The 27,887-nt window shown below is 47.3% G+C and overlaps 2 protein-coding genes across 6 annotated transcripts in view; one reads left to right on the forward strand and one right to left on the reverse strand.

The window, feature by feature from the left end:
- BARD1 (BRCA1 associated RING domain 1) overlaps positions 1-27,887 on the forward strand; it is a 72,685-nt gene that overhangs the window by 39,402 nt on the left and 5,396 nt on the right. The window contains exons 11-14 of one of the 4 annotated variants that reach the window (XR_015288850.1): positions 220-679; positions 1,741-1,899; positions 12,869-12,920; positions 21,193-21,307. Coding sequence is in view for 1 of the 4 variants with exons in the window: in XM_023930412.2 (XP_023786180.2) it covers positions 220-549 (330 nt within the window). In the remaining 3 variants the exon portion in view is untranslated. Of the gene's footprint in view, positions 1-219; positions 1,677-1,740; positions 3,026-12,868; positions 12,921-21,192; positions 21,308-27,887 lie in introns of those variants that run through there. The other 3 variants (XR_015288849.1, XR_015288848.1, XM_023930412.2) reach the window with 3 other exon arrangements.
- Positions 18,138-27,887, reverse strand: part of VWC2L (von Willebrand factor C domain containing 2 like) — a 46,342-nt gene continuing 36,592 nt past the window's right edge. The window contains exon 4 of one of the 2 annotated variants that reach the window (XM_023930617.2): positions 18,138-20,869. In XM_023930617.2, coding sequence (XP_023786385.2) covers positions 20,721-20,869 — 149 coding nt within the window. In that variant the 3' untranslated portion in view covers positions 18,138-20,720. The remainder of the gene's footprint in view (positions 20,870-27,887) is intronic. The other variant, XM_023930620.2, reaches the window with a different exon arrangement.

A 27,887-nucleotide genomic window follows, 5' to 3' on the forward strand; every position in this document is an offset into this window, starting at 1 on the left:
ACAGAAGCAAGAATTTGCCACATAAACAAGCTTTTTTCTCAGTTGCATACTTACCCTGAGAACCTTGCATGTTAAGTTACTGTTCTAGTTTCCCAGTGGTGGTTGTTTTAAATTGTAGGGGTTTTGTATGCTCTGATTATTCCTTTCCATTTTTTCTTCTCTGTTCAGTTGTGAAGTCCTGTATCCATGCATGCTTTTGTTTTTTTTTCTTCCACACAGCTGCCTAAGTTATTTGATGGATGCTACTTCTATTTTTTGGGACCTTTCAAAAAGCACCAGAAGAGTGATCTGCTGGAGCTGGTGAAAGCAGGGGGCGGCCAGGTCCTGGTTAGGCAGCCCAAACCAGACAGTGACGTGACACAGACCATCAACACTGTGGCCTACCATGCAGAGCCCACCTCTGACCAGAGGCTCTGCACTCAGTATGTCATCTATGACGTGGCTTCCAAATTCCAGCCAGAGAAAATTCGGCAGGGCAAGGTGTGGATGGCCCCCTCCAGCTGGCTCATAGACTGTGTGATGTCATTTCAGCTTCTGCCTGTGAAGTGAATATCAAAAAGGGCAGCATCCCAAGAGCAAGGCTGTAAAATGGGAAAATCGTGGGCAGCTGGGATGCTCTGGCAAGCTGCTCTGAAGCTGTGATTTCTGTTTTGGATTCAGGAGAGCTTTGAGCATTTAAGTGAGTTACTAAAGGTGGCTGATATGTTGGAATAAATGAAGGTACAGTGGAGGAGAGGATTGAAAAGTGTGCCTTGGCTTATTTAATATGCTTTATTTTTGCATTGAACTTAATAAATGCTTAATAAATAATCACTGACATTTTGTAACTGGGATTTTGCCAAATGAAACCTTTTGCTTTCTTGATTTGAACCAGCCCTTTGTAGGCAATTGAGCATGACCACATTTGTGTTGTGTTTAATATCCACTGATAAGGATCTACTAAATTTATCAAGATTTCCCAGGCCAGAATTTGTATATCTTTTAAAAAAGAACTCCTTGTATTTGAACTTGTGCAGACATGTCAGGTGCCATGTGACATTTATTATAACTTCTTAAAACTGAATTTAGCTGAAAATTCTTGGCGTGGGATAAGTCTTGTAGAAATCAGAGTTAAATAAATGGCCTGAATTCATCTGGAAGCAGACACTTTTGAGAACACTGTATTTAAAAATCTTAGTCTAAAATTTACTTTTTTTGTAAAAAGAGTGATGCTTTACTCAGTTCTGTATCATTCATACTTGTAAACATGTGACTAGAATTCAGTTCTATTTTTTGAAGGCTTTTAAGCACTGAGATCCTTATTTAATATAATAAATATTTTTGTAAATTTGGATGTTGATCTCATGGCTACTTTAAAGAAAAAAATAAACAGTGATCACAAAAGAATTGTGCTTCACTTCACACAGTTGTACCTAAACAGCTGGCTACACTGGATCAATATTTGATTATTTCATATTTGTTACAATATTTCTCATAATGGCTCATTAAGTTATTGTCAGAATCTTACACCCTCACTCTGTTGCTCTTATGTAATGTTTTGTATCTTAGCTTGTGAATTTGTAATTGAAAAGTGGTGTCTTGGAATAATATACAATAAGAATGATGGTTGGGGGCTAGTACACAAGTTGTTTGATTTTGTATTGTTTGTAATAATGAAAGTTTTTTGTGTGCAGTAAGTTTGGAACATCTGTTGCATGAATTGCTGCAGAATAAGTGCATATCCCATACATATCTCAACAGGTGAATGAAAACATTTTTCTGTGAGCTCAGTACAGCTGTGAAGATGGTGTACCCACACCAAGAGCTGCTTTTGCAGAGGAGAGCTGCTCTTTGTAACCATTGCTGCTGGAGGTCCTGTGCCCTGTAGAACCCTTAGAACTATACAGAACAGGTAGAACAGCTACAGTTTTCAATAGCATCTGCTAGATTTGAGTAGCTGGAGGATCTTAGTCTTACCATTTATGCGAGACTGACTCATTGCTCTTCACTAAATGCAGGGCTCATTAATAAGTGGAACAGCCTATGGGATTAATGTGGTTTGGGGTTTTGCACAGATAAATGCTGGCAGAGAATGAGGTACCCAGTCAATACTGTGTGGGCTTGGGCATTTGTCTTAACAGTTATAGCACATTTTAACTTGGCATTTCATAGCACATCAATATTCCTAATGCTGTGTTCTTTGCAAAAGTGGCAGTGAATCTCTGCAAAATTCTTAAGAATGGAGCTTTTCTGCACCCTACCAGGTAGAAATTGGACCCATCAGTAATCCTGCTCTATATCCTAAAGCAGAGACAGCACTTTACAGACTTTAAGAGCCATTGTTCCTTGGCAGACACAAAGAGACTCAGAAAATTGCCATGAACACTTTGGGGTTTTTTAAGCTGTGGTCTGAACCTCATCCTTTTTCCCTTGAAAACAGTTGTGTTATCAAGCAGTGTTTCTCTCCAGTCACATTAAGAATCACTCCCTGTCACACTGAGGAGAGACCCTTACCCAAAATTAACTCTGGTCCATCTGCTTCAGGTCTCTGCAGGAATTCAGAGCTTATGTTGCTGTAGCCTTGAAGAGCCTCATGGTAGATGTTGATACCAGAGCTACAGCAGGTGCCAAACACTACTGAAGCACTGCAAGTACACAAAACTTAGAGGTCAGTGACACAGACCCTCCTTAATTTACTCTTGCTCATTGTTGAAAGCACAGAGATCACACTTGATAGAAGAGCTTTGTAGTGAGCAAAAATCAAGAAATCAGGTCCCTTAATCCATTGGATGGAGTTTGGCTCCTGAAAGCAAGGCTCTAAACTCCTGAGGCAACGTAAGGAGTGTGTAGGGATCATTTCTCACTGTCTATTCTAGTCTAAAAACCAGGGTACACTAAAGGAAAGTACAAGGAAGCAGGCTGCAAATGGAAAAGGTATTTCAGAAGTGTTGAGAAACTTCTTGTCCTGATAGCCATAGTAGCCTGGCTTAGTCAGAAGCAGTGAGTAGATGAGTTTATCAAAGAAAATCTATTAAAGGTTAATAAAGAACTTCAGCTGTAACATGAATTTTTATTAGTGTTCTCCTGCTAACCTGCATGTACTTAAAGTGCACTCATGATTGGGGTGTTTCATAGAAATACAGAATGGTTTGTGTTGGAAGGGACCTTAGAGATCATCTAGTGGTCATTACCTCACATGAAGAGATAGAATTCCAAGACTTCCATTCAGGATTATAGATATTTTTATTGATCTCGATGAAAAATACTGTGTATCACAGAATGGCTTGGGTTGGAAGGGATCCTAAAGGTCATTTCATTCCACCCCCTGCCATGGGCAGGAACATCTTCCACTAGCTCAGGTTGCTCCAAGCTGGCCTTGGACACTTCCAGGGATCCAGGGGCAGCCACAGCTTCTCTGGGGAACCTGTGCCAGGGCCTCACCACACTCACAGGGAAGAAGTTCTTCAGGTTAGTGATTTTCAATCATATTTTCTTGAAAATGATCTGTTTCTCTTTATTAATTAGTTCATCTGGGACACCTCTTCCCTTCCATAACATCAGTTTAACACCCCTAATAGTTCAGAGAAGATAACATTTTTAGTAAATACTGTGAGATCTTTTTGAGAGATGTTTCAATATTTCTGCAGATGGTTCAGAGGAACAACAGGCAACCAAGTAGTACCAAACAGCAGTAGCTGCTTTTGCTCTCAAATCAGAAATGGCATTCTGTGGCTCTGTTGTCTCACAGCCCTCTTGCAATGGTAACAAGCATGGGAGTGTCCAAAGCTGCATCTCTGGTAACAAGGATGTCAGCAAGTGCTTCATCCAGTTGGCACCTACACAGCCTTTAGGGGGATGCAGCCCTTTTCTTCTGCTCTGTCCCGAGCTGTGAGCTGAGGTTGAACCTGACCCAACATGGTTATGCCTGATCAGCCTGGGCAAGGCTCACTGAAGGAGTGAATGAGTGAAGGGAATTAATTCAAGGAAAGGAATAATTCTAGGCAGGGGATTGAAGCTGGTTCTATTTCCTCCATAGGTCCAGTGTCTTAAGACGAAACTTATTCTGGAGCAGTTATTTTGTGTGGCAGTCTTCCAGCAGAACTGCATCTTGGCTGAAATTTCTGCATTCTGCTCAGGACAAGGCTGGCTGCATGGAAGCTGTGGCCTGGTGTAAAGCAGCATGTTGGTGTGGGTTATTTGGGGGAAGTGTATAAACACAGGGATCATCTGGTGTCCCTGCTTGTGCTTGCTGTGCTGCTTCCAGCTCCTGGGGGCTGGCTTTGCTGCCAGGATGGCAGAGGGAAGGCAAACATCAGCTCCTCACTGGCAGCCCTGCGGTGCTGACAGAGCTGCTGGGCAGGAGCAGTTCTGGCCTGGCCTGCCCTGTCCACTGGCTGAACTGCCAGCAAAGTCTGGGTAGCAGCATCTTGGCATCTTGTTGAGTTCAACTCTGTGAAACACAGCAGAACAAAGCTTTTCCTTTTTCCTCCTTAGGCTGTTTTGTATTTCGGTGCTGGCAGAGCACCTGGAAATGGGTGGATGTGATGTCACATTCATTGGTATTAATCAGCTTGGCCCCATGTCCTTTTTCTGCCTTTACTCCCATAAGCATTTTGATGGAAAGGTTTGAATCTTTGATATTTAAGGAAACTGCTTTGTGTTTAAAGAGCCAACAAAGCAGGTTTAAATACCAGCTTAAAAACTACAGCAAGAGGTCTTTGGACAGCTGGATGGTATTGGTATGGAAATGGCAGCAGCATCTCTCTCAATGGAACAAATGAAGATTCAGTTGTTTTTAACAGCAGAGCAGCATGTTCTATCTTTTCAGACTTATTTGATTTAAATTAACGATAGTTTAACTAGTGTTAAATTGCCCTTGAAGGCAGAAGAACATTTTGTGTGTAATCAGCTGGAAGAAGGGGAGGAAGCCTCCCCACCTTTGTTTATTTTTTTCCTATGGAGAAGATGCACTTTGTGTGCTTCAATTTAATTCCCGGCCGGAGGTCTGGTCTGATGAAGCAGCAGAGAGCCGTCAGCTCCCGCTGCGTGTGAGACCCCGCTGTCATTCCCTGCTCTGAGATGCCGAGGCCCGGGGTGGCCGCTCCCCAGGGCTTGTCCTGCAGCCGGGGTTGGGATGTCTGGCTCCAGCGGGGGTGGGAAGAGCTCTGCCCCACGCCTGGGAGGAGTTAGGGAGCAGCACCGCCCTTGGCTGCCTTACAGCGCCTGCCCTGCATGTCCAAGGGTGTTCCAGAGGCAGGGAGGCTCCTTCCCTGTTGAGCAGGGCTGGCAAAGCCCAGCTTTAGAGCCCTGAGCTCCCCTCGGGGCTGTGGCTGCTCAGTGACAGTCGCTGCAGCAGGAGTGGCTCTGTCCAGCAGAGCAGTGATGCCACGGGGGCTGCACCAGGGCTGGGCTTCCCTTCTCAAGCCCCGCTGTAAAACAGGTACCCAGTGACAACAGGGTTAAAATAGGGATTAGAAATGGAATGTGAAGCAGAAGCTAAGCTGGCTGTCTTGCTCAGCTTGCTGAACTGATAAAAATGTACTTCATTCTTTAGCTAGTGTGGGGCTGGGTTAATTTCCTGTGAACTGCTAATTCTCAGAAGAGCCAGACTCTTTGGTGGGAGGAAGCTGCCTCCTCTGGGGGCTCAGTTGCAATAGGGAGGCTTCTGAACTGAGGTTTTTGGATTGCCATACACAGCTGTGTGCTTGCCCATCCCCTGAGGGGGAGTCCCAGTCTCTCTGCAGGGTTTGTGCTGGGTGCTGCTGGCAGCCTGACCAGGGAAGTGGTTTTTCCTGCTCTGCTTTGAGTAGCTAATGCCAGGAGAAACCCAGATCAGCTATAGTTTGGGTCTAGCTGGAATTCATGCTCTAGCAAACTTTAATTCTGCAGCATAAAAGATCTGAAGGAACATTTAAAAAAGAAAAGTTGTGAGCTTTTTAATTGAATTAAATATTAATACGGATAATGCAATCAATGCTTTATTGATTGCATTAGCCACAATAATGTTTAATTCAATAAGTCTGCAGTGCTGGATCTTTTTCTTCCCTTGTGCAGCAAGGGAATGCCATATGCTTAGCCTGGCTGTGTCCCCAGGCTGGTTTTAGGAGAGCAGGAGATAATAGGATTGGGAGAGGGCAAAGGAGTCAGGCTGTGCTCCAGGTTGAACTCCTTCACGTGCCCTCAGGTTGGCTGTGTAAAGCCAGGGTCACTGCCATGGCTGGATTCAAACCAGCTACTCTTAGTGGCATGCACAGTTTCTAAAGGCCTTACAAACAGTATTATTATTAATGCAGATACTGCCCCTGACCCCTGTGTGCTTTGCTTCTGGAGCCTGTGCCCGATGCAATGCTTCATTCCTGCTCTCAGCAGTTGAGTCCCAGCAGCTGCTTCTGTCAGAATGGGAAAATTTTCTACCCTAAGCTCACTAACGTGCTTCTGAAGGGGTGCCAGGTTCTGGATTTAAACCCAGCCAAGCTTGAACAATTTTATCTGTGGTTGTAGGCAGAAGGCTTTTATTAAATTGAAGTCACGGTTTTGTTTAACTGCAAAATCGGAGGCAGATGTTCTCCTCAGATCAGTCCACTCACAGTACAAGGTTTCTGGCCTCTGGTTCTTTGCTTGCTGTGTACCTGTTGCACAAGGTGTGGTGAAAACATCTGGGAGGAGCCTGGAATAAACATTAGGGGGTTTTCCAGGCCTTTAGTGGCCTTTCAGAGTGCTTGAAGAAAGCAACCTGGACTCAATAAGGAGAGATGGAGGAACTGCCTACACAGAATTATCAGCTGCTGCAGTGTCTGGGGCTCAGTAGCCTGTCCCTGCCCAGGCTTGGCTCTTGGAAGCTACAGATGTGGTGTCCCAGCCATCAGCAGGACAGCAGACTTGCCCAAAGCTGGGTGTTTGTGCCTACCCTGCACCAATGTGGGACACTCAGGCTTTTACCAATCTCTGCGGCCATTGAAAAGATTCCCACCAACAGGCAGAGAATGTGGGGGGAGAAAAGGGTCAGGATTTGATTTGGTCTTGTTGCATTCCATCTACATTTGCCAAATCCAAAGGAAAAGCCTATAACCTTGCTTTTATTTCCTCCTAACAGGGCCCCATGTAATTAGTGCACATTAATGTAACTATTTCAACTGTCTTTGTGTATTATACATTCACTTCTGGTCTTATTCTTTCCCCTTTCTCTTCACATCACTGAAAGAAAAGCACTGAAGTCTTAAAGTTTCAAAGTAGAACACACAGCAAGTGAAAAAACCCTCAAATAAAGGCATTTGAGGCTGTTCTGTCTTTTCATTGCCATGGTCACTTTCACCTTTTCTATTTGTGCTTCACACTGTGTCCAGGCTGCTCCTGGTATTTCTTTCATCTTCAAAGAGATAATCTTAAAGATAATTTTGTACCTGCTGGAGGAAGGAAATCATTGTTTTGGTGCTGCTCAAGCCAGCACAAGAACTTGGGAAGGAGCTCATGTGTTGGCACTGCCCATCAGCATTCGTGTGGCAGTGGAAGAGTTTTTATACAGGGGCTTCAAGGCTCTGCTCTTGGGATGAGCAATGAAATTCCCATGCTAAGGAGGCAGCTGCAAAGCTCACTCTCTGAATCCTCACCTCTCCAGAGCCTGTTTTGCAAGGTATCCCTTCCCAAAGCAGACTGGAGAGCTCTCTTTGATCATCTTGCACTTTTAACCACCTTTGCATGAGTCCCTGCTGTGCCCACCTCAGAATTTTAGCCTTATAGGGATCCCTGCATGAGAGCAGTTCCACACTCCAGGTTCCCAGATGTTTCCCTCTAATGCATTTTGCATTAGTAGCTAGTATCGGGAAATCTGGTACCAAAAGGTTAATGTACATCCATTAGTCCTCTTTCCCCCCTTCTTTATGTGCTAGTAGAAGACAACCAATTTCATTAAATACATTAGGTCTGGAAAGGGTCTGGAAGCACTTGAAATTATTGTCCTGTCTAAACACTGTGGGTAAAGTGGGATTTGTGGATGTTGAATTATACCATTCAGGTGTTTTCCAGCCTCCACAACCTTTCTCTTCCTCTTAAAAAGATGAGGTTTTTGAGACCTGCTCAGGATTTCTTGCTTGGCATCTCCTCCTTCTGTGTGGTCTCTCAGCTATGGGCAGGGTAAAGGAGGAGGAGGGATGTCAGGGAAGTTGGGATGGTTGTGTGGGCAGCTCAGCTGGCTTTGACAGCTGACTGTTCCTCCAGCTGCAGCAAGTGGTTTTCTCCCTCCTCCCCCCGAAGCCAGCATGACAATTTCTGTCCCACTAATTAGAGTGAAGCTGAACCCTGTGAGTATCTCACTGCATTCTCTGACCTGCATTTTAGACAAGGTCAAGCTGTTCCAGTGAAAAAAATCTATTACTCTAACGATCCCAAGTGGCAAGTGGGAGGGCTGGAGGTGGGCTGCCTATTTGTTTTGCCTCCTGATGTGTTTATGATTTGAGGAGCTTGCCACATTCTTTAACTGAAACCTTATGTTTTAGCACAGCAGACCTTTGAAAGTCAGTAATTTGGGTGGTGATGCTGTAATGCCTCCTGTCTCTGTGTATTGGCTTTGCACAGCAAGGTTTTGGGAGCAGGAGAAGCTGCTGGGAGCCCTCACAGGAAGGAGTGGCAGAGACAGCCTCTGCTGCACTGACTGCAGCCCCACTCCCTGTCCCCCTTTGCTGCTGGGGGACAGCAGGTAGACCAAAAAACCAAAAATCTCTACTGAAGGCTCAGCAACATGAAGATTTTGATGTGAAATGGGGACGTACAAAGCAGGGTGCATGAGCAGCTCTGGGCATGCGAGTTCAAACGGAGCAGAATCGTGGCCAAAAGAAAAGAAAAAAAAAATAAATCCCACGGGCTTTAATTTCACTTAATGAGAAACCATTCACAGTGTTCCATTTCTGATCCATATCTTTCCATTCCTATTCTAATGGTAATTACTGTAGCAGTTTATTAACAAAGAAATCATTTGATAGCTTTCACATGATCCCATACTTCAAGTATCTAACAACCTATTGATTCGATAGCTTGGCAGCGTTCCTGATTGAGGAGCTGGAGATTTCTTTTAATCTCTTTGATCGTCTCACATGCAAAGGATAATTATTTTCCTGGTTGAAACATGGGCTGGATTGCAGAATGATGGAGTCTGCAGCATGTCCTTGTGTGGGGTCCATGCTGCACCCACAGGCAGTGTCTGTGCTCATACAGGGGCTACATTTCTCATCCCTGAGTTGCTGCAGTCAGGTGCACAACACACCTGCAGAGAGTAATATTTGTCACTACTGAGTGTAATTGTGCTGCCCAGAGAGCTGTGGATTCCCCATCCCTGGAAGTGCCCAAGGCCAGTTTGCACGAGGCTTGGAGCAACCTGGGATAGGGGAAGGTGTCCCCACCCATGACAGGGGGTGGAACAAGACAATCCTTAAGGTCCCTTTCAACCCAAACAATTCTATGGTGATTCTTTGATATCTTTACGGAGGGTTTTGTGTTTGCACCTGTGTGCCCTGCTCTCCTGAGCTTCAGGTGTTGCATGGAACAGGTTTTGCAGTGGCAATGCCCTCCCTCATGCTGCAGACTCATGGCACTGCTGGGTGATTCTCACCCCCTGCTCTCACTTTCTGGATGGTTCCTCACTTTCTCGAGGTGATTGAGGGAGTTTCCCTGAACAGTAGTTCCCACAGGGACAGAAGGCCAGGACACTGCAGGAGTTTCTGGAGGGCTGTGCAGTTTGTGAGAGGGGAGTCTCCCAGAGCACACAAGCCCAGAACTGTGGTCCAGCCCCTCAGAGAAACAGCAGCTCTGCCACAGTCCTGGGATGGCTGGTTTGTGCTTCCACAGGAGTGAAAAATAAGGTGGTGTTTCTGGGAGCAGTGTGTGGCATAGGCTGCTTGTGCATGTTGCTGTCATCCTTTTTGAGGACTTCTAGGAGTTTGTTCCCAATTTTATTGGAGGCTAATGTGGGAATTGTGTTTCTGCTGTTTGATTGGGAAGCTTTCCTAGAAAGAGGCCCAGCTAACTGAGCAGGGAGACTTGGACCAAATGCCTTTTGTCACATCATGAGCCCTTCTGACAGGAATGAGGGGAACAAAATGGATGGAAGCAATTTGCTGGAAGTTTTCTCATGCAGGTTTGGAAAGAACAGAAACATCTGACCTCCATGAGGAGAACCTACCACCTGTGTCCTCTGGGGCCATTTTATGCACATCACCCAGATGGGTCCCAGAACTGGTTGGTTAACAATTCATATCCTTCTGGAACAGCCTGGATTGATCATGCAATGCCCAGGTGACCCTACACCCTGTCAGGAATAAGGTGCCAGGAGAGCTTGAATTACATGTTGGTCATTTTCTCATCTCATATATCACAGACTGAAAGCTTTATGACTTCAGAGCTTACTGTATTAATTTTATGCATGAGTGCTTTATTTTTGCCATATGAGATATATCACTGGCTTACTAGACCAAAATATCATTAGACCTGGGAAAGGATTTGGTCACTTAAACTTTGTCACCAAGGATCATTGCACACAGATTATGTAGGGCTGTACTTGTGCCATTTCTCATGTGTTTATTAAGTGGTTATAAATATTGAACCATGTGCCTTCAGGGGACACTTGAGATCCGTGACTGCAGTAACAATTCATGTGGGGAGAGGTGGCACACACTCAGGGATTTGTGCCTCAGCAGGGCCATCAAAGGGTTTGCCTGGTGAGAAGGCAGAGGTCTGTTCCACCTGAAGGAGCTCTCCACTGTTTTTAGGGATTGGTCACAGGTTGGACTTGATGGTCTCAGAGGTTCTTTCCAACCAAAATGGTTGTGTGATTCTGTTACATTTTCTGACATCCTGGTGGCTGGCATCGAGGTCAGGATCCTGTGGCACCCAGGCTCCAGCCCATGCCTGAGCCCTGGAGTTAATCACATCAAAGTACTTTGGCTGCTTTGGTTTCCTCCACCTCAGTTCAGGATGCCCATCTTGAAAACGCCACAAACCTTTCAGAAGTGCTGAGCCTACAGTGTTTACTGTTTCAATAATAATGAATGGAATTTTTATATGAGCCCATAAAATACAGCTGTTCACCCTGAACATTCAAACTCCTTCTGCACAAGCCATTTACTGGCATCAGGTGATAGGACAAGGGGTGATGGCTTCAAACTGACGGAGGGCAGGTTTAGATTAGAGTCAGGAAGAAATGATTCTCTGATGAGGCCCTGAGAAGCTGTGGCTGCCCCTGGATCCTTGCAAGTGTCCAAGACCAGGTTGGACAGGGCTTGGAGCAACCTGGGATGGTGGAAAGTGTCCCTGCCCATGGCAGGGGGTGGAATGAGTTGGGCTTTAAAGTCCAAGCTAGGTCATTCCATTCCCCAAATTCTGAAGCTGTGCAGACCACAGCTGTCCATGCCAGAGCTCTTTCACTCCTCAGTCACCAAGAGCAAAGAGCAGCCCCCATCTCCAGATTTTCCTTACCATTTGCTGCCAAGGCTGCCAGCAACCTGATCCCTTCAGTCAGGTTTTCCAAAGTGTTGTGTTCCTCTTCAGTCACTGCAGTAGGTTTTATTTTCCACAAAAAAATTAGCTTGTAAAGCATCTGCAGGAGAGCTGGTAAAGGCTGGGCCTATTCTGCAAATGGATGCTTCTTTAGGTCCCTTCTTTTTATGTAAAATTTTATACTAAAATGTTTCCTGCTGGCTAAAGCACAACCTGGAATTGTAGCTGCTCTCCATTTCTGGATTTCCACTTAGAACTGAACAGCTCAGGCCCATCTTTGATTCAGTTATCCACAGAAGAAAAAACAAACCTGCTATCTGCTTCTTAAAAGTTAATTAATGCTTCTGTGATTCACTAATGAAAAAGACCGAGATGAGAAATAGGTGAGCAGTAAAGAGCTGCATAAATTCACCAACAAAGCTGACAGAAGCCTGCAATTGTGTTCTGAACCCGAGAACACAAAGAAATGGGGTTAAAATGATTTGTGACCAGGAGAAGGAAGAATTTCCTTCTGTTACATGACTGCATGTAACTTTTATTAGTTTGATGATGTACAGAGGGACTATTTCTCTTGGAAATGGCTTTTTTGGTTAACATTTCATTTTCCTCCACAAAGTTAGTTCTCTTGCAGTGATATGAAACACAGCTCCCTGTGATTTCCTAGCCCCCAACTTTATTAATAGCACTTGTCGTTGCAAATGATCTATTTCAGGCCAGGCCATAAAGCTCTTGTTTTGCAGGTGAGCGAGCCCTCGCCCTTTATCGTGCAGTATTTCCACAGGAGGGCAAAGATGAAAAATTGGTTAATAAAAAATAGCAAGAATAAAACTCATAACAGCTTGCATTGATAGTTGCATCACCTTTATATCAGCTTTAGGAATAGCTATAGGCTCTGCTTTAGGAATTTGAGTCTTTGCACTAATTTAATGTCACTGAATTGTCCTGGGTTTTGGCATGATCTATCCCAATACTGCATTTCCAGCCTTTGTCACTTTGGTATTATTACTCAGTGCATCCAAAGAACACCTGCAAAAGAACCAAGGTCACTTCTTCCTGGAAAAGGCCCAGGTTTCCAGGGTCAGAGTGGTGCAGATTATCTGGCAGTGGATTAATATACATTTATCACCAAACAGATAGGAGAAAATCAGATGGAGTGGCCTCCTGCCATGGGAATAATTTCCTGTGGGGAATGAAGATTTTAAGATCATGTCTTGGGAATGGGGAGAGATTCCTGCTCTTCTTGGTGCTGGATGTAGCATCTTCTCATGAGGCCAGTTTTGACCCCTGCATCTTCTCCGGGAGCAGGTTCTGGTCCAAATTTGTATGTTTGAAGGGAATGTGGCTGAGTTGTTTTCATGTTTATTTCTTTTCACATTTTCTAACTGCTTGGTTTCTCTTTTCATAGGCTGTGATGCCTCAAGGCTTTCCTCCAGCACTGGTGGCCCCTGCACATGGAGGTAGCAGAATCTTTGCTATGTGTTATGTTCTACTGGTGTTTTTTTATCAGAAGAGTGTTGTTAGTCTCAAATGTAAGGCCAAGTGCCATGATTGGGTAATACTGCTTGGAGAGCACATCTGACAAAATGACAGAACAAGTCTGGTGTGGGTGGATTTCTCAAAGCCTCTCTGTGCCCTGCTCAGGGTTAGAGGTGCAACAGGCCAAGCCTGGGCAGTGACACTTCCCTTGCTGGGGTAACTCTTTCAGAGGATGCTTCAGTGATCAGGAATTCAGGTGTGCATCCACCTAAACTTCTATTTCTATGCTGAACTAACCTGCAGGATCTTGTCTTCCATTTGGGACTTTCTGATTTCTGCTCTTAATGTGATTTCACAGAAGAAACTTCCCGTATTTCTGCTAGAAGGCGTCACACTCACGGGTAGCATACAAATACTGGGGGAGTTTTGGCCTAGGAAATCCACTCTCAAATCCAGAAGGATGCAAGAGAGTAAATGTAAATGGTGATTTGGTCCCCGTGCTCCAGCTGGGTGGAGACAAACCTTGGATCATCTCAGAAGCACCAAGGGGAGCAGGCAGGGAGCCCCACAGTCTCATGGCACCTGTGCCATGATTTTAAGGATTGTCTTTCCCTGCCTCCTGCTCCCTTGCCTGAGGCACCTGCACCTCCTTCCATTCATTGTTTTCCACTCTGCCGCCGACAAAAGCAGTGGGATTTAGGATTTTTCTTTTAGGAGGGCTTAAATATCCCATGGAGCTTCAGAGCACGGTAACAAACACACTTTATTTTCCAGGCACGTCTCCATTTGCTTTCCCTTCACGCTGGCGGGGCAGGGAGGGGCAGTGCTGTTTGTTTGGAAATGCAATTAGCCCAAGTGCGCAGGCCCTTGGCCAAGCCGGGAGGATAACCTTGAATCCAGGGAAAGTTAGGGGGAATTTAAAGCCATCTGCAGCTCCAATGGGTCCCCACACACCCCTTTGGCTCGTGGCTTCAATTCATGCCAATAAAGTGCGAGAAGATTCGCAATACAATGGGAAATTGCTTCTTTGGGTATCACAGTATCTTGACTTAGAAGTGCTTTAACCTTGGCCTCATGCTTCCTGCGGGGCCTGTTTGCTGTGCTGCAGAAGTGCCAACACCAGCCAGGAATGTATAGGATTTTCCATCTGAGTAAAATTAAACCCCGAAACCTTTACCATCCTCTCAATGCCAGACATGCTCTACCTGCATTAACTTGAGCTTAATGGACTGCAAAATGAGCCTTTCAGCGTGTATGGGAGTGGATCATTTGCAGGAGAGCAAGTTCCTCACATTTTTATCTCTTCCCTTTCCCAAAGCTTTTGTCCTTATGAAAAAAAAAGAAAAAAAGAGAAAAGGCAAACACAGCCAGATTATAGGAAGAGAGTTGGGCCCTAGAAGTCCAGGAAAGTGTTTGGGCAAGGCAGAGGGTGCATCCACCAAGTCAGGTAAGTAATGAAAAGAGCAACAATCACTGCTCCCTCTCTCTGAAACCAAACTGATTTTATTAAACTTGGTTTATTAGCCAAGATCTTGGTGGCACTGTTGGGGATGGTACAAACACTCCAGGCCACATTTCTCAGCACCTCAGCTGAACTCCTCACCCTGGCTTTATTGCAGCTTTTCCCAAAGTCCTCCAGGGTAGGCCCTGAGGCTGCAAAAGACAGAGCCTGCTGCTGGTGGGATGCTCCTGTCTGCAGTGTCCACTCATCATCTCACCCTGTTGCACAAGGGGTGATGGTTTCACACTGAAGGTGGGTCAGTTTATACTGGGTATAAGGAAGATGGTTTTTGCAGTGAGGGTGGTGAGGCCCTGGCAGGGGTTGCCCAGAGAGGTGGAGGATGCCTCAGCCCTGGAAACATTCAAGGCCAGGCTGGATGGAGCTTTGAGCAGCTTGGTCTAATGGGAAGTGTCCCTGCTCATTGCAGGGGGTTGGATTAGATGGACTTTAAAGGTCCCTTCCAACCCAGATTATTCTGTGAGTCTGTGATCATCACACATCATTTGGAAGGACAATTTAGCCTGGTGAGCCCCCTTTTTCACCTGCTTCCTTGGAGTTTTGCCTTCCAGATTCACAAGACTTTTTTTCCCAGACTCCCCAGACTTGGATTTTGGCTGTTTCTCCAAACACAGAGCCAAGGCAGTGCTGGAATACCTGAAGAGACAATCCATAGGGGTAACAGGATAATCCCTATGCAAACTGGGAGGGAGAACGGGCTGGTGGTTTCTCTTCAAGCTTTCATGGGTTATCACTGTCAAGACAACAGCAGCATGGAACATTGTGTGTGTTTAATGACCGAAAGTACCTTCATTGTGTCCTTCCCAGTGCCAGATGCCTTACAGTCTAAATGAGGATCTTTAATAGTGGCATTAATTATTACTGAAATCCTGCTTTGTCCCCCTGAAACAAGTCTAACTGCTCACACTTGCTGAGCCTCTCTCCCTGTCCTTTCCCCAGATCACCATCTCCTGTATCTGATGGCAGCATCAGAAAGGCTCCTCTCACCTGCTGGTTGGGCCAGCAGCATGGTGTGATGGGCAGAAAGGGTCAGGCACAGGGCACAGCTCCAGGGCTGCCCCACGAGCTGAGGACTGGGAAGGCTGTGTTGGGAAGGGTGTCCTGAGAGCGTCACTTGGTGCTGCCATACCCACACCCTTGCCTTCTTTTGTGGGAAGCCCAGTGCCAAGAAAATACCAGCTCACAGGGATGCAGATAACTAATTGAAATAATTAATTAATTAAATGCAGATATCTCTTCCCTGTGAGGGTGGGCAGGCCCTGGCACAGGGTGCCCAGAGAAGCTGTGGCTGCCCCTGCATCCCTGGAAGTGTCCAAGGCCAGCTTGGACATGGGGGCTTGGAGCAGCCTGGGACAGTGGAAGGTGTCCCTGCCCATGGCAGGGGGTGGAATAGGATGATTTCTAAGATCCCTTCCAGCCCACACCATGAGTCTGTGAAATAGTGGCTCCAGGGGAGCCAGCATAGTCAGAGGACATGAACTCCTGAGAAAAGAGAGGCTTTGTCTGTCTCCTGAGCACCCATGGCTAAGACCCAGCTGCCTGCCCAAAAGATGAGGCCATGTCTGCAGATGGGTGCAACCATCACCTGCCCCCATGGATGAGACCAGTCAGTGACACCATCTCGTTCTGTGCCATCCCAAAGGAGCCTTGCTTGGCTTTTGGGTTGGGTTTTGTCTTTCTTTCCAATTTCCTAGTGCATAATTACCCTTTGTGGCTGACTGGGGGCATGACCTGGCATCTTCTCAGAGCAGAGCTCTTTTGGGTACTGGACTTAATCATGGTAAAAAAATACTTTCTTTTAAGAAAAAAATAAAAAAAGATAGACTACCTGCAAGTACAAATAAATCCATATAGTATATTAGATGGCCCTTGAAAGGTTCCAACTCAAACCATTCTATGATCCTAAATATATAAATACAGGCAATTCCTCTCCATGCCTTCCATCCCCTGTTTTTTAAAAGCTAAGCTTCCACACCACAAGGAAGGTGGATTTTTGATAAATTTTTCATTTTCTCTATTGACTTGCTGTTGCAAACCCATGTCCTTTTGCTATGTAAAGGGCATTCATTTGCCCTGTATCCACATGGGCCCTCTTTCCCCTTTAACAACCACCAAAGAGAAACACTTTATTGCTCTTGCTGTGCTGGAATCCTGGGATTTGCTCTTTGCTTTTACCTCTGGCAGAGCTGTGGCTGGACAGGGGTTGCTGCAGTGGATCTGGCAGCCAGGACAGATGGCTGGGGATGGTCACCAGGGCACTCGTGTCACTGTGTGCCACTGAAGCCACTGCATGCTGCTGCCTCAGGAGCACTGGTAGGATGGAGAGTACCCAAAGTTTGGGATTTTCCCAGGCTTAGCCTAGTTTGGAGCGTGCTTTGCAGCTTCCTGGGGGAGAAAGACATTGCCCTGCTGTGCTTTGGAGCTGAGTCATTCCCCCTGGGGTGTGCAGGAAGTAATCCTGTAATTATAAAACAATTTTGACTAATGGCATATTAATGAGGACAGGGCGAGGTGATGCTCCTGGGATGGGCTTTCCCACTGCTAGGAGGAGGAGGAGGAGGAGGGAGCTGTACACAGCTGCTGCATTTGGGGGCCAAAAGATGGCATCACAGCAGTGAGGTTTGGGTGTAAGAACACTAAGAGGAAGGACTTTTCCTGACTCTGGGTCTGTTTTTTCTGCAAGCTTCACTGTTGCTCCTGCTGAAGGTGTTGCCTCTGAGCTGTCCACTCTCTGACCTGCTCTTTTGCTCCAGTTCAAGTCATTCGCCAGAATGACTTGACTCCCTTTTCCAGCCACATCTGCTAGGCTGTACTCTTTCTATCTCCCCTCATTTTTCCAACCCATCAACTCTACCTTCCCCTACTCTCTGCCCTACCAAGCCTCCTGCTCTTCTTTACCCCTCAGCATCTTCCCTTCGCTTTTATCCACCTTCTCTTCTCCATCTCCCACAAATACCTGTTGTATTTTCAAGAGTGCCAGCCTGGGGGCACGGGGAGGACAGTGCCCACAGAGGAGGTTGTGCTCCCCCATCTGATAACATATGTACCAGGCACCTTTCCCTTCAGCTGGCAGCCTCTGGAAGCCTAAGATGAACCTTTCAACAAGATTAAAGGGATGGTATTAATTGCTATCGATCACGGGTCAACAAATTAAATTGCATCTGCAACTGCATCTCTGAAAGGTCTAAATGAGAAGAGTAGTTAATGGGTCTGGCTGGCCCAGAGCTGTGATTAATTAAAGAAAAAAATGAACTACAACATTAAGAAAAAAAAAAGTAAGGATATTGGGATGAGGATGGAATTCTGTAGTGTACTCTCCTCTGTACACAGGAGAATGCCTGATGGGATTTCATTTCTGGATCCACCCTGGCCTGCCCAGTGCTGTGGAGACACTGCCCACCTGGAACTGGCAACTCTGCCACACAAACAGTGCAAGTTTTCCTAGAAAATGATTGGTGCCCTTCACTTCTCCCTGTGGTCCCAGACCTTGTCCCACTGATGCCCTGGTGCTTGGGGAGAGCTGTGGGACCCCTCAGTGGGACTGTGACACTGCTGGGTTTGGGGGAATCAGATTCCCTTCTACAACCTGAGCTACAGAGACCTTGCAGACACATCCCTGATGGGATCTGCAGGGCTTTCCCTCACGTGACCCAGAGCATGCTCCAGCTCCCTGGGCAGAATCCTTGGGGTCAAGGGGTCCTTCTCCACCTGCCTTTTTTTCCTTTTTTTTTTTTTTCCCCACAGTGCTGTGGAAGAGTGAAGGGCAAAATCTTGAGCATCCCCACATTCTTTAGCAATCCCCCTGCTCTTCCCATGCCAATCCCACTGGCAGCTGGGAGAAAAGTACTCCTGGGTGGGAATAAGGGCGCTACTGTGACTCCTTGGGAAATAATGAAGTAGCACAGCATGGAATGGAGATGGTGCTTAATTAATAACAAAGAAAATAATAATATGTGGCACGTATAGTGCTGTACTTGTTCCAAGCACTGTACAAACATTAACTACAGTAATTAAGCTGTAATTAATTAGAGTAACTACTAATCAGTGTAAATAATGATGCATCTGGAGGTACCAAATGGAGTTTGTGAACTGAAAGCAAATTTCCATGTTCTGGAAATGACATAAAATATAAAATGGCACCAGTGAAAGTAATAAAAAAGCAGACAGGGGTTAAAGTGAGAGCCTGGGAGCTGTGTTGGTTCATGGCAGTTCCACAAACTGCAATCCTGGTTTGGCAAAGCAAAACTGGTTTCCTGAGTTACTGCTGAGACACTTCCTGAGCAACCCATCCCATCCATGGGGTTCTCATGGCTGATGATTAGCAGAGTAAAATACACCACAAATATATAATTCTGGGGTTTTTTTGCTGGTTCACACACTTTTATATTTAACAAAATAATTTTTTAATAATATACTCTTTTACACATCAAATATTATTTCTAGGACCCTTCCCTCCCATTTGTACAGATTTTTTTTTTTTTCTCACTAGTTTCAGGCACACTATTGTTTGAAAGTTTTGAAACTGGATAGTCATTGACAGGCAACAGCTTACAAGGAAATGTGGCATCGACGTCTCAAATGGTACCAGCTCGGCCTGCAGGGAGCCAGTGCTCAGCCACAGGACAGCAGTTGCTGTGCTAAGTGCTCCTCCCACCCCTGCCCTCCAGGAAAACACCAAAACGGGGAAGAAATAAAAGTATAAAGGCAAAAGTGTGTATAAACGGAGCCTGATGTGCTGATCTGCTTCGGTGAGGATGCTGTGGGGAGGATTTGCTGCCGTCACTGTCGAGAGCAGGTGCTGGACTGGAGTCTGAACTCTGAACAAAGTGAGCACCACCACCCCCACGGCACTGACCAAAAAGGGAACCAAGCGTGGACAGTGATGGGAAAGGCCCCTGTGCTCAGCTGGGCAGGCCTCAGGGCAGGGAGATGACATTGGTGACTTTTCTCTCACAGAATCGCCTGGAAGCTGCAGCCTGAGAAAGCAGAAGGTCCCAGTGCTGGAAAGCCCGACGGGGACCCCTGGCTGCTGGGGACCTCTGCTCCTGGCAGGCAGGCACAGAAAGCAGCTGCTTTCCCCAGGGAACCTTCCCAGGAGCCCAGCCCAGCCCTGCTGCACCATGGCTTGCTTTATCCCTGGCACTGTGGATGCTCCCAAGGAGAGCCAGGGCAGCTCCCTCCCACTGTAGCAAAGGGTCTTACCTGCCAGCTGAGCCAGTTTAGTGCTGCCACAGCTGTGGGACATTCCTGGAAACCTCCAGAGTGGGGTGATCCCATATGGTAATTGTGACCTGCTGTCGCTGAAGGCAATGAAACACTGCCCTGGGCTCCAGCGAGAGCAGCCTCAGGATGGGACAAGGCAGGTGAGCACATGCTCAGCCCAGGAACCAGGAACAGGTGGGATCCTCTTCACTCTGCTCCCCCACTGATGCTCCAGCCAGGAATCCCACCCAGACAAGCCAGGGAAGATGTTGTTTTCATGGAGCACCTTGTGGTTGGCTGCCCATGCAGCTGCTGTGGGCTCCGCTCCCATCAAGGGCACGGTGACTGTGTAGGTGTCTTCGACTTTATTGTCCCCACTCAGTGGAGAAAGTGTAACACAGATACAGCTTCGTGTCTTGGCTGTCCGGTCTATACCTGTGCATCTACCTCAGTCCTGCTGCAGGTTACATTCCAGTTGGGTTTTTTTTTTACCACCCCCCACCCCCCCAATCCCTTTTAATTTCTGCCTCTCTCCTGTCCTTAGTGCCACCTGCGCTTACAGACAATAAAAATGCTCCATCTATTGCTCCACTCACAGCTGTATTGTCCCGACGATCCCAGCTTAGGAAGAGACTTAAAAAAAAATCATCACAATAGCAAAAAACCTTCAAATAAATAAATGTGAAAAACCCCATGATCCACACTGTAGAAAGTGAGAGCAGTGAATGGATTGGCACCTCGGAGGCATCACTGGGCCGGGAAGGTGCGAGGGCTGTTTTCCTGCTGTCCTCCCCAGTCCCAGCAGCGCGTCCCTAGCGAGCCCTGGTGATTCCCACAGCACAGCACACACCTGCACACCGGCTAGGGAGTGTGTAAAGCGGGACAGGAGCTGCAGGGGAGACCCTTCCTTCCCCACAGGTACCGATCTCTGCTCGTGTGGCACCCTCGCAGGGCTTGCTGCTGACCCTGCTGCAGCCGGCGGGAGGTCGAAGCCGTTCCTTCATCACCATCATCACCATCATCACCATCACCATGAGCGGGTTGTTGGCCGGGGGCGCTGCTACAGAGCCTGCTTGCCCTGGCACTCGCGCTTGGAGCACTGTGCCGGCTTCCACCAGTCCCCGTTGTGGCAGTGGCAAATGTTGCAGTCGTCCACCTTCACCTCGATGCCCGCGGGGATTATCGTGGTGCCCGCAAAGCAGTTGGGACCTGCGGAGACACACGAGGATAACAGGATAAACACTCCGTGCTTGGGCTGGGGACAGCAGCTCTGCTCTAAGCCTGGGACAGGCAGGATCCAGCGCCAGCCCCTTGCTGTGCTCTGGCCATGTGGGTACCGAGCCTTGCACCCACAGCAATCCCTTCTCTCATTTTTTGGTCGCCCTCGGGCACTAAAGGAAAAATAAAAGGCTTTGAAACTTTCCTCTCTGTTTCTGTACCCAGCCCCAGGAACAAATGGCATTGGCACTCAGCTTTTTCTACTCAGCTGACCACTAATTCAGTACTTCTTTCTCCTTAAATTTTGGCTGCAGGATGGACAAGACCATGAGGACACAGCTCAGCCTTCTCTGCTCCAGCCTGATGAGCCTGCAGGGACCAGAGCCAATCCATCCCCTACAGCCATTGGCAGCCATGCTCCCACACCAGGTAACCCCAAGGACCCTCACCAGCTTGGAGCTATTAACCAAAAATTATTTATTGCATCACCTCTCAAATAACTTTCTGATAAAAATCTGTGTATTTTTCCTCAAGGGTAATTCCTTTAATCTGCTTATTATTTCTTTGGGTCTTTTTATTTATTTTTTAAATTTTTTTCCTTCTTTATTCCACAGTATCAAAGCTGAGCAGCAAATCAGCAAAGATCTTATTTCCTAGTCATGGAATGGTTGGGTTGGAAGGGATCTTAAAACACTTCCTCCTCCTCATAAAAGCCCCACAAATATCCCCTTCCCATCTGTCCCTCTGCAAGCTCTCTTCTCTTCCCCTCTTACTGCTGCACTGCCTAGTGCCAGGAATTAATGTCAGAGCCAGCAGCACACACAGAAAATTCAAGGCAGTCACACTGGTGGCATTGGAGAAGCATAAAGACATTTTGAAAAGTGTTTTGTGGCTCGAGTGCTGCTCTGAAATGTCACTCCTTGACTGGCCACCAGTTTTAATCTATGTCTCCAGTGCATGAGGTGCATTCCAAAGGTGAGAGCATGTACAGACATGAAATTATGGGCAAGTTGTTCCTTAAGTCTTGGGCTTAAGGCTGGGAAAGGGAAACAGGGTCTCTTATGAGGGTTACAGGCTGAGCTGTAGCCAGCCCAGTGCCAGGGTCCCATGTTTTATAGTCTCAGAGAACTATTCATGAGTGCCCTGACTTCACTGAGGTGTTCCTCGGGACCCTTTGTTGAACAAGCCACAAGTTCTGGCAGGGCTGGGCTTATCCAGACAATTCAGGGTGTCTGAGTGTTACTTGTGTTTCAGCACCCTCCCAGCTTCATTAAAGGCCCCTTCAAACACAGCTCTACAGCAACATTTCACATCCGTCTTCATCAGGCTGGAGAAAGACGCCTTGGATGGCTCCTGCACAGCATTTGGGGTGACAAGGTGTTCCCCAGGGCTGCTGCTTCTCCATGGGCAGGCCCTGGGAAGGCAGACTGCAGCACTGCCTCCTCCTTGGCTGAGCCAGCATGTGAATTCCATCAGGACTCCAGGAAGGAGCCGGCTTTTACTCCAAACAGATTCCACTGCACTTGCTGAGCCAGAGCACTGGTGACAGAGCTGCAGGCACTGCAGGAGCCCTGTGAGTAGGGATGTTTTAAGGCTGCTGTGAGCTGGGCTTTGAGCTGGACCAGCTCCAAAGAGCCCCTCCAACCCTCAGCCACTACAAACTGCAAAGAGCTTTAAAGCCAGGAGCTACCAGCCAAGAGCATGAACAGAACAGCCAAACTCTGCAAATGCACACATGGTATCTGTGTTTTTCCTTGCAGGCATGAGGTCAAAGATATCATGAAAAAATCTATTTTGGTCACGAGCTCAAGATTTCCCAAACTGGCATCTGTCTGGAAGACCCCATCCTGGTTGGAAAGGCTGTGATTCCAACATCTCTGTCAACCCACTGAAGTTGTCAGACTTTTCCAGAGCCTTTGAGTGCCTGTGCTGGCTGTGCCACTGCCTGTGCTCTTCACCACTGGTTTAATTCCCTGTTTCCTGGAGCCTCGTGGGTGGGGGTGTGTTAGACCCAGCATGGGCATCACAGTCAGGTCATTTGCTGCTGATAAATGTCCAGGGTTCAAATGCCATGGAAATTCCAATAAGTGCAGCTAGCTGTATCTGAAGCTGGAATCAGTGCCTGGGATGGCACGTTAGTGGGATGCTCTGAGTGCCTGTTGATGTCTGGGATGCCCAGGGTGAGCAGCCTCCACACAACAGCCTGCTCTGCACTCCCAGAGCAAAATAACTCCTTTTCATTGTAATATAAACAAAATCTTCCTCTGGTGATTAAAGTGGCAAGGGAAGGGAAAGATCATCTTCCCTCTTGTTGCCCTGCCTATTAAGCACCACATTTGAGAGGCCAGTGCTGCCTCCACACCCACACATGTCTCCAGACACAGCTTTTTCTGGATTTACAGCACTGCCAGCCCATTCTGCAGGCTGGGAACAGGTGGGAGGCTGGCAGTGAGGGAAGCCAGCAGGTTTGCTCACTCACAGGTGAGTCAGCTTTGCCTCCCAGACAGACTCTGGGTTCCCAACACCTCCCTCATGGGACTCTGGCACCCCAGTGGTGCAGGGATCATGGTCACCCAAGGGTGATGTTGTTGGGACTGGCTGATGTGGTGCTGCCAAACTGGGAAAAAGCTTATTTTTAATTCATCCTGCTTGTCTGTCCCTTCCTTGACTGCCCTTCCTCCTCCCAGCAGCAGCCCCAGGTCTCTTCTCCATCCTGAACTTCCCCAGGGGGCCACGTGGAAATAAAATAATCAGTAAATACCCCTCATTAATGCCCTAGGCCAGGGAGGAGCAGAAAGCAAACTGAAGAAAAGAGGAGATGGATGAGGGGGATGTGCTAAAAACATCACCTGCGCCTCTGTGGTCCCCACTGGAGAAGGGATCCCTAATTCTGGGGACAGCAGCACAACAACGTCCCTGCCCCAGCCAAGGGACAACTCTGCAAATCTGTAATTAAATGCTAATGATCTGCCCCTCTGTAATTAAACACTAATGATCTGCCCCTCTGATCCCCGGCACCTGTTGAGCCTGGAAGGACCTGGCAAGCATCTCTGTGTCACACAGAAAATCCTTGGGATACTGCCCTGCCCCAAAGGGTCTGGGTAAGGCAAAGGGGGGAAATGCCAGCCCTGCCAGATAAATCACAGGGACTGCCAAACCAGGCCTGGCTGGAGCAGCACCGAGCATCCCTGGGCTGGCCAGGGACACCTGGGCACACCCAAGGAACGAGCTGTAGTCAGAGGCTGAACTGAGGGGAAAATCACAGCAATTGGGTTTGTTTTCTTCCTTCTTGGCTTTTAGCAAAATGGAGGCAAACGTGACCCGGGGCTCCACTGCCATCTGCCCTCCTGTGGGATGTTCTGCCTCTCTCCTGACAGACTTTACTACTTTTAATTTGGGCCAACACTGCCACTGCTCTGGGCCTTTCCTTTCCCAGCACTCTCTCAAAATAGCCCTCTCTGCACTGCCTGAGTGAAATGGCTTCTTTTGCTCAGTACAGTGATCTGGATGGAGCTTTATTGCATCCTCCCTCTCCTGCTGCTATCCCCATCCCTTACAGAGACATGGATTCCTAACGGAAGGCAAAATTTCCACACTGCATTTGTGATAATTCAACTTCAATCCCCATTGCCTGAAATCCAGTTTTACAGCACAATCACTATCAGCCAGCCTCCACCCCTCCACTTTTTTATTTTTTATTTTCCCATTTAAACTTCTCCCACCTTCACACTGGAAAACTGGATCCTGTTTGTCCAAACTGGGATGCAGCAAGCATGGCACCCATGGTGAAGGCATGAGGAAGAGGCACTCAGAGAGGGACCCTGCACTGCTGCAGGTTTGGTGAAAATATGCTCCAGCCATAAGCAGAATTTTCTTTGCCATGGCACAAGTCACCAGGGAGTTTTCCAGAACCTTTGGGATTTATAGAGCAGCCAGTGGTGGAGATAACCTCCAGCACCTGGGGATCTGCATGGCTGTGCCACAGGCCTTGGAGGTGCTGCAGCCTTTAAAGCCACAACCAAGAGTCCACAGCAAGAAATCAAGTCTGGTTTTTTTTCTCTGCAGCAGAGCTCAACAGAATCTTTTAAATTCTCTAATATTCTTTTTCCCTCCCAATATTTCAAAAGCTCAGGGCCTCAACCCAGCGCTGCTGAGGAGGAACGGGATGAGACCAAGGTCTGCCAAATCCATGCCGAAACAGAGAATGACACACAACAGCAGTCTGGGGGTTTTAATTATTATTCAAAGGACGACACTACTCAGAAATATTTGATGACATGTCAAGCACATCAGGTTACTTATGATAACAGCAGCAAAACAAGAAGCTGCTTTGGGCAAGGGCTGTCATCCTGCTCTTGGTAAAAGCATCTTAAACCACGACTGTGATGATAACAGGACACTAATCACCCTTTTTCCTCGCTCAGGGAGACTGATGGGAGAAGTTTGCTGCTCCCACAGACAGTGCAATAGTAAGATTTGCTTTGCTTAACATAGTTAATACTCATAAAAGCCTGCAGCACTCCAGGCTGTTTGCTAGAACAGCTGTGAAGATTTTTATGGAGATGTATTGGGGACATTCAGATGCTGGTTTGATGGGAGAGATGTAAAAAAAATCATATTTGGTTTGTTGTTTGGGGAGAATGATGGAAAATTCTGCAACCATCTGCTGAAGATCAGGTACTTGGGTGATGACCCTGCTGCACTGCACCCCTGTTCCAGAGGGAATTCAGGGGCCAGGCTCTCTCCAGCACCATGAGCTGATGCCTTGGAGCCACTTGGCCACTTGGTGCCAACAGCAGTGTCCCCCCAGCTCCCTGTGACTCCTCAGATGGGTTTTACTGAACTCTGCAGCTCTGCCCCTGGCTTTCAGCAGCTCTGAATTTAGCTTTGTGTGTGCAGAGAAGCAATAAAAGGAAATCAAATGTTAATCAAACAGCAAGCACAGATCACTTCAGGCCAACTGTGATATTCAGATGTGCCCTGAATAGCATCTTACCCCAGACAAAGCTCATCTCCACCAGAACTTCTCATTGTGCAACCTCTGCTTCCAGCAAGAGTGGTAGTTTCCCCTCAGTAAAATATGTTCTTTGAGAGCCTCCCCATCCCTTTAGGAAACAATAAAACTTACTCCAAGAGATTTTAGCTTGTTCAGTCAATGGATTCCATCAAGGAGAGAGGTGCTGATGGCTTTGCTTATCTGCCTAGTTAAGACAGCTGTTAAACAGCAGCTCAATTCAGCAGCCATCCCTCAGGGTCCCAAGTGGTGTGCCCCACAATTGAAGTTGCAAGGGATAAATGGAAAACTGGTGTTTCCTGACAGTATTTAGGAATGGATACATCCTGAAACATCCCCCTGGACGCTCACGCGGCTGAATGAAGCTCGATGACTTTGCTTTTGGAGCTCAACCATGAACACAACTGGGCATGGGGTTTGCTGTTGGCAGTGTGAAGGCAGGTTTTCCTCTGCATGTCTCCACAAAACAGGCTTCTCCCAGGCTTCTCCCAGGCTTCACCGTGACCATCCCACACCACAAGCTGTGCAGTCTCCAGCACGCTCCTTTCAAAGCAGCGACCAAATGAGGACGACACTTGGAATCCACACAAGGATGCTCGTGGATCTCCAACAGAAAAAGAGGAAAAACACAGCAGAATCCCCAGGCTCTGTCACAGAGAAAAGAAATTGCTCTTGCCTGCATCTTGGGACTTTTTCCATGTCCGGGCTGAACTCTGTGCTCAGAAGGGAAGGAAAACAGCATCTTGTTTTTAATGATGGCCTCAGTTTCTGGAGGTTAACACCACTCCTCTCTGCTGATCCTGCAGGATCTTTTCAAATGTTCATTTAGCTCTGCCAGTGCTATTTATGTGATCACTTCAGATTGCAAGAAAAGAGCTCAATTTGCTGTTTTAATAAAGGAGTTGGGGAGGGAAGAAGTCTTGTTTCCACTGCCTGGTATGGAGAGTGCCAGCCCCTCTCTCTCGGGGAAGGAGGGGCAGTGGGCAAAGCCGGAGGTGAGACATAAAGAAATCAGCTGGTGATGCTGAGCTTTGCCTTGCTGAAAATTAAATTTGGTGATTCTCTGCAGGGGCAGCTGAAAACCCCACCCAAAGAAAACAACCCTTGAGCTTTCTTGTGTTAGGAGGAGGCCAGAGCTGGAGATCCTGGCTCGGAGCATGGCTGAAGCCTGCGGGTGCACTGGGACTGTTCCCTGTGGCTGCCATGATCCCAGGATGTGGACCAGTGAGTTCCCATCCCAGTAATGCCCAGCTCTGATCCCTGCTCCTGCAGGTGATGGCCATGTCCTTCAGGCTACAGAGGACACAGCTCCTCCCAGTACAAACACCAGGAGAAAAGAACCCCCTGGACTCCAAAGTCCATCATCACCCAACCCCTCAACCTGCACAGAGACTCCTGCAGGGTTGGAAATGGAACTGCTTCAGGTCATCATCCTGATCACCATCAAGTCAGGAAGCCTCTTCTCAGCCTGCTCACGCTCTCAGGCAGCAGTGAGCTCTCCTGTGATGCACAGACTGTATCAATGCATCTGCCCCCTCAATAAAATCTGTATTCTGCTCCATTTTCAGGAGGCTCTAAGAACTGAATCTACCAACCCATGCCAGCCTGAGTGCCACAAATTAAACCTCCCTCAGTGAGCCAGTGGTGGCCCCAGCACCCTTCCAAGCCATTCAAAAGCTCAGGAATTGCTCTATTCCCCGTTTTTGGATTGTTGTTGATATTTTAAAATCCAAAAAGGAATTCTTGGCCTCTGTCAGTTTAACCCCATTCCCCCTTGTCCTGTCTCTCTGTGGCTCCCAGGTGTGGTAAGAAGTGTCTCCTCCTCGAGGTGACCCCAAGATGGAAGCTTCAGTCTCCCTCTGCTGCCCTGTCCAGACACCCAGGGAGAGATGGCACCTCCTATAAATGGTCTCAGTTTCACTCTGTTCTGTAAAATGTTTCAAAATCAGAGCCTTTTCTGTTTTCATTTGTTGTCAAACCCTGCTGGCTCTGGCT

Source organism: Cyanistes caeruleus, chromosome 7 (assembly GCF_971803275.1).
Source record: "Cyanistes caeruleus chromosome 7, bCyaCae1.hap1.1, whole genome shotgun sequence".
Lineage (NCBI taxonomy): Eukaryota > Metazoa > Chordata > Aves > Passeriformes > Paridae > Cyanistes > Cyanistes caeruleus.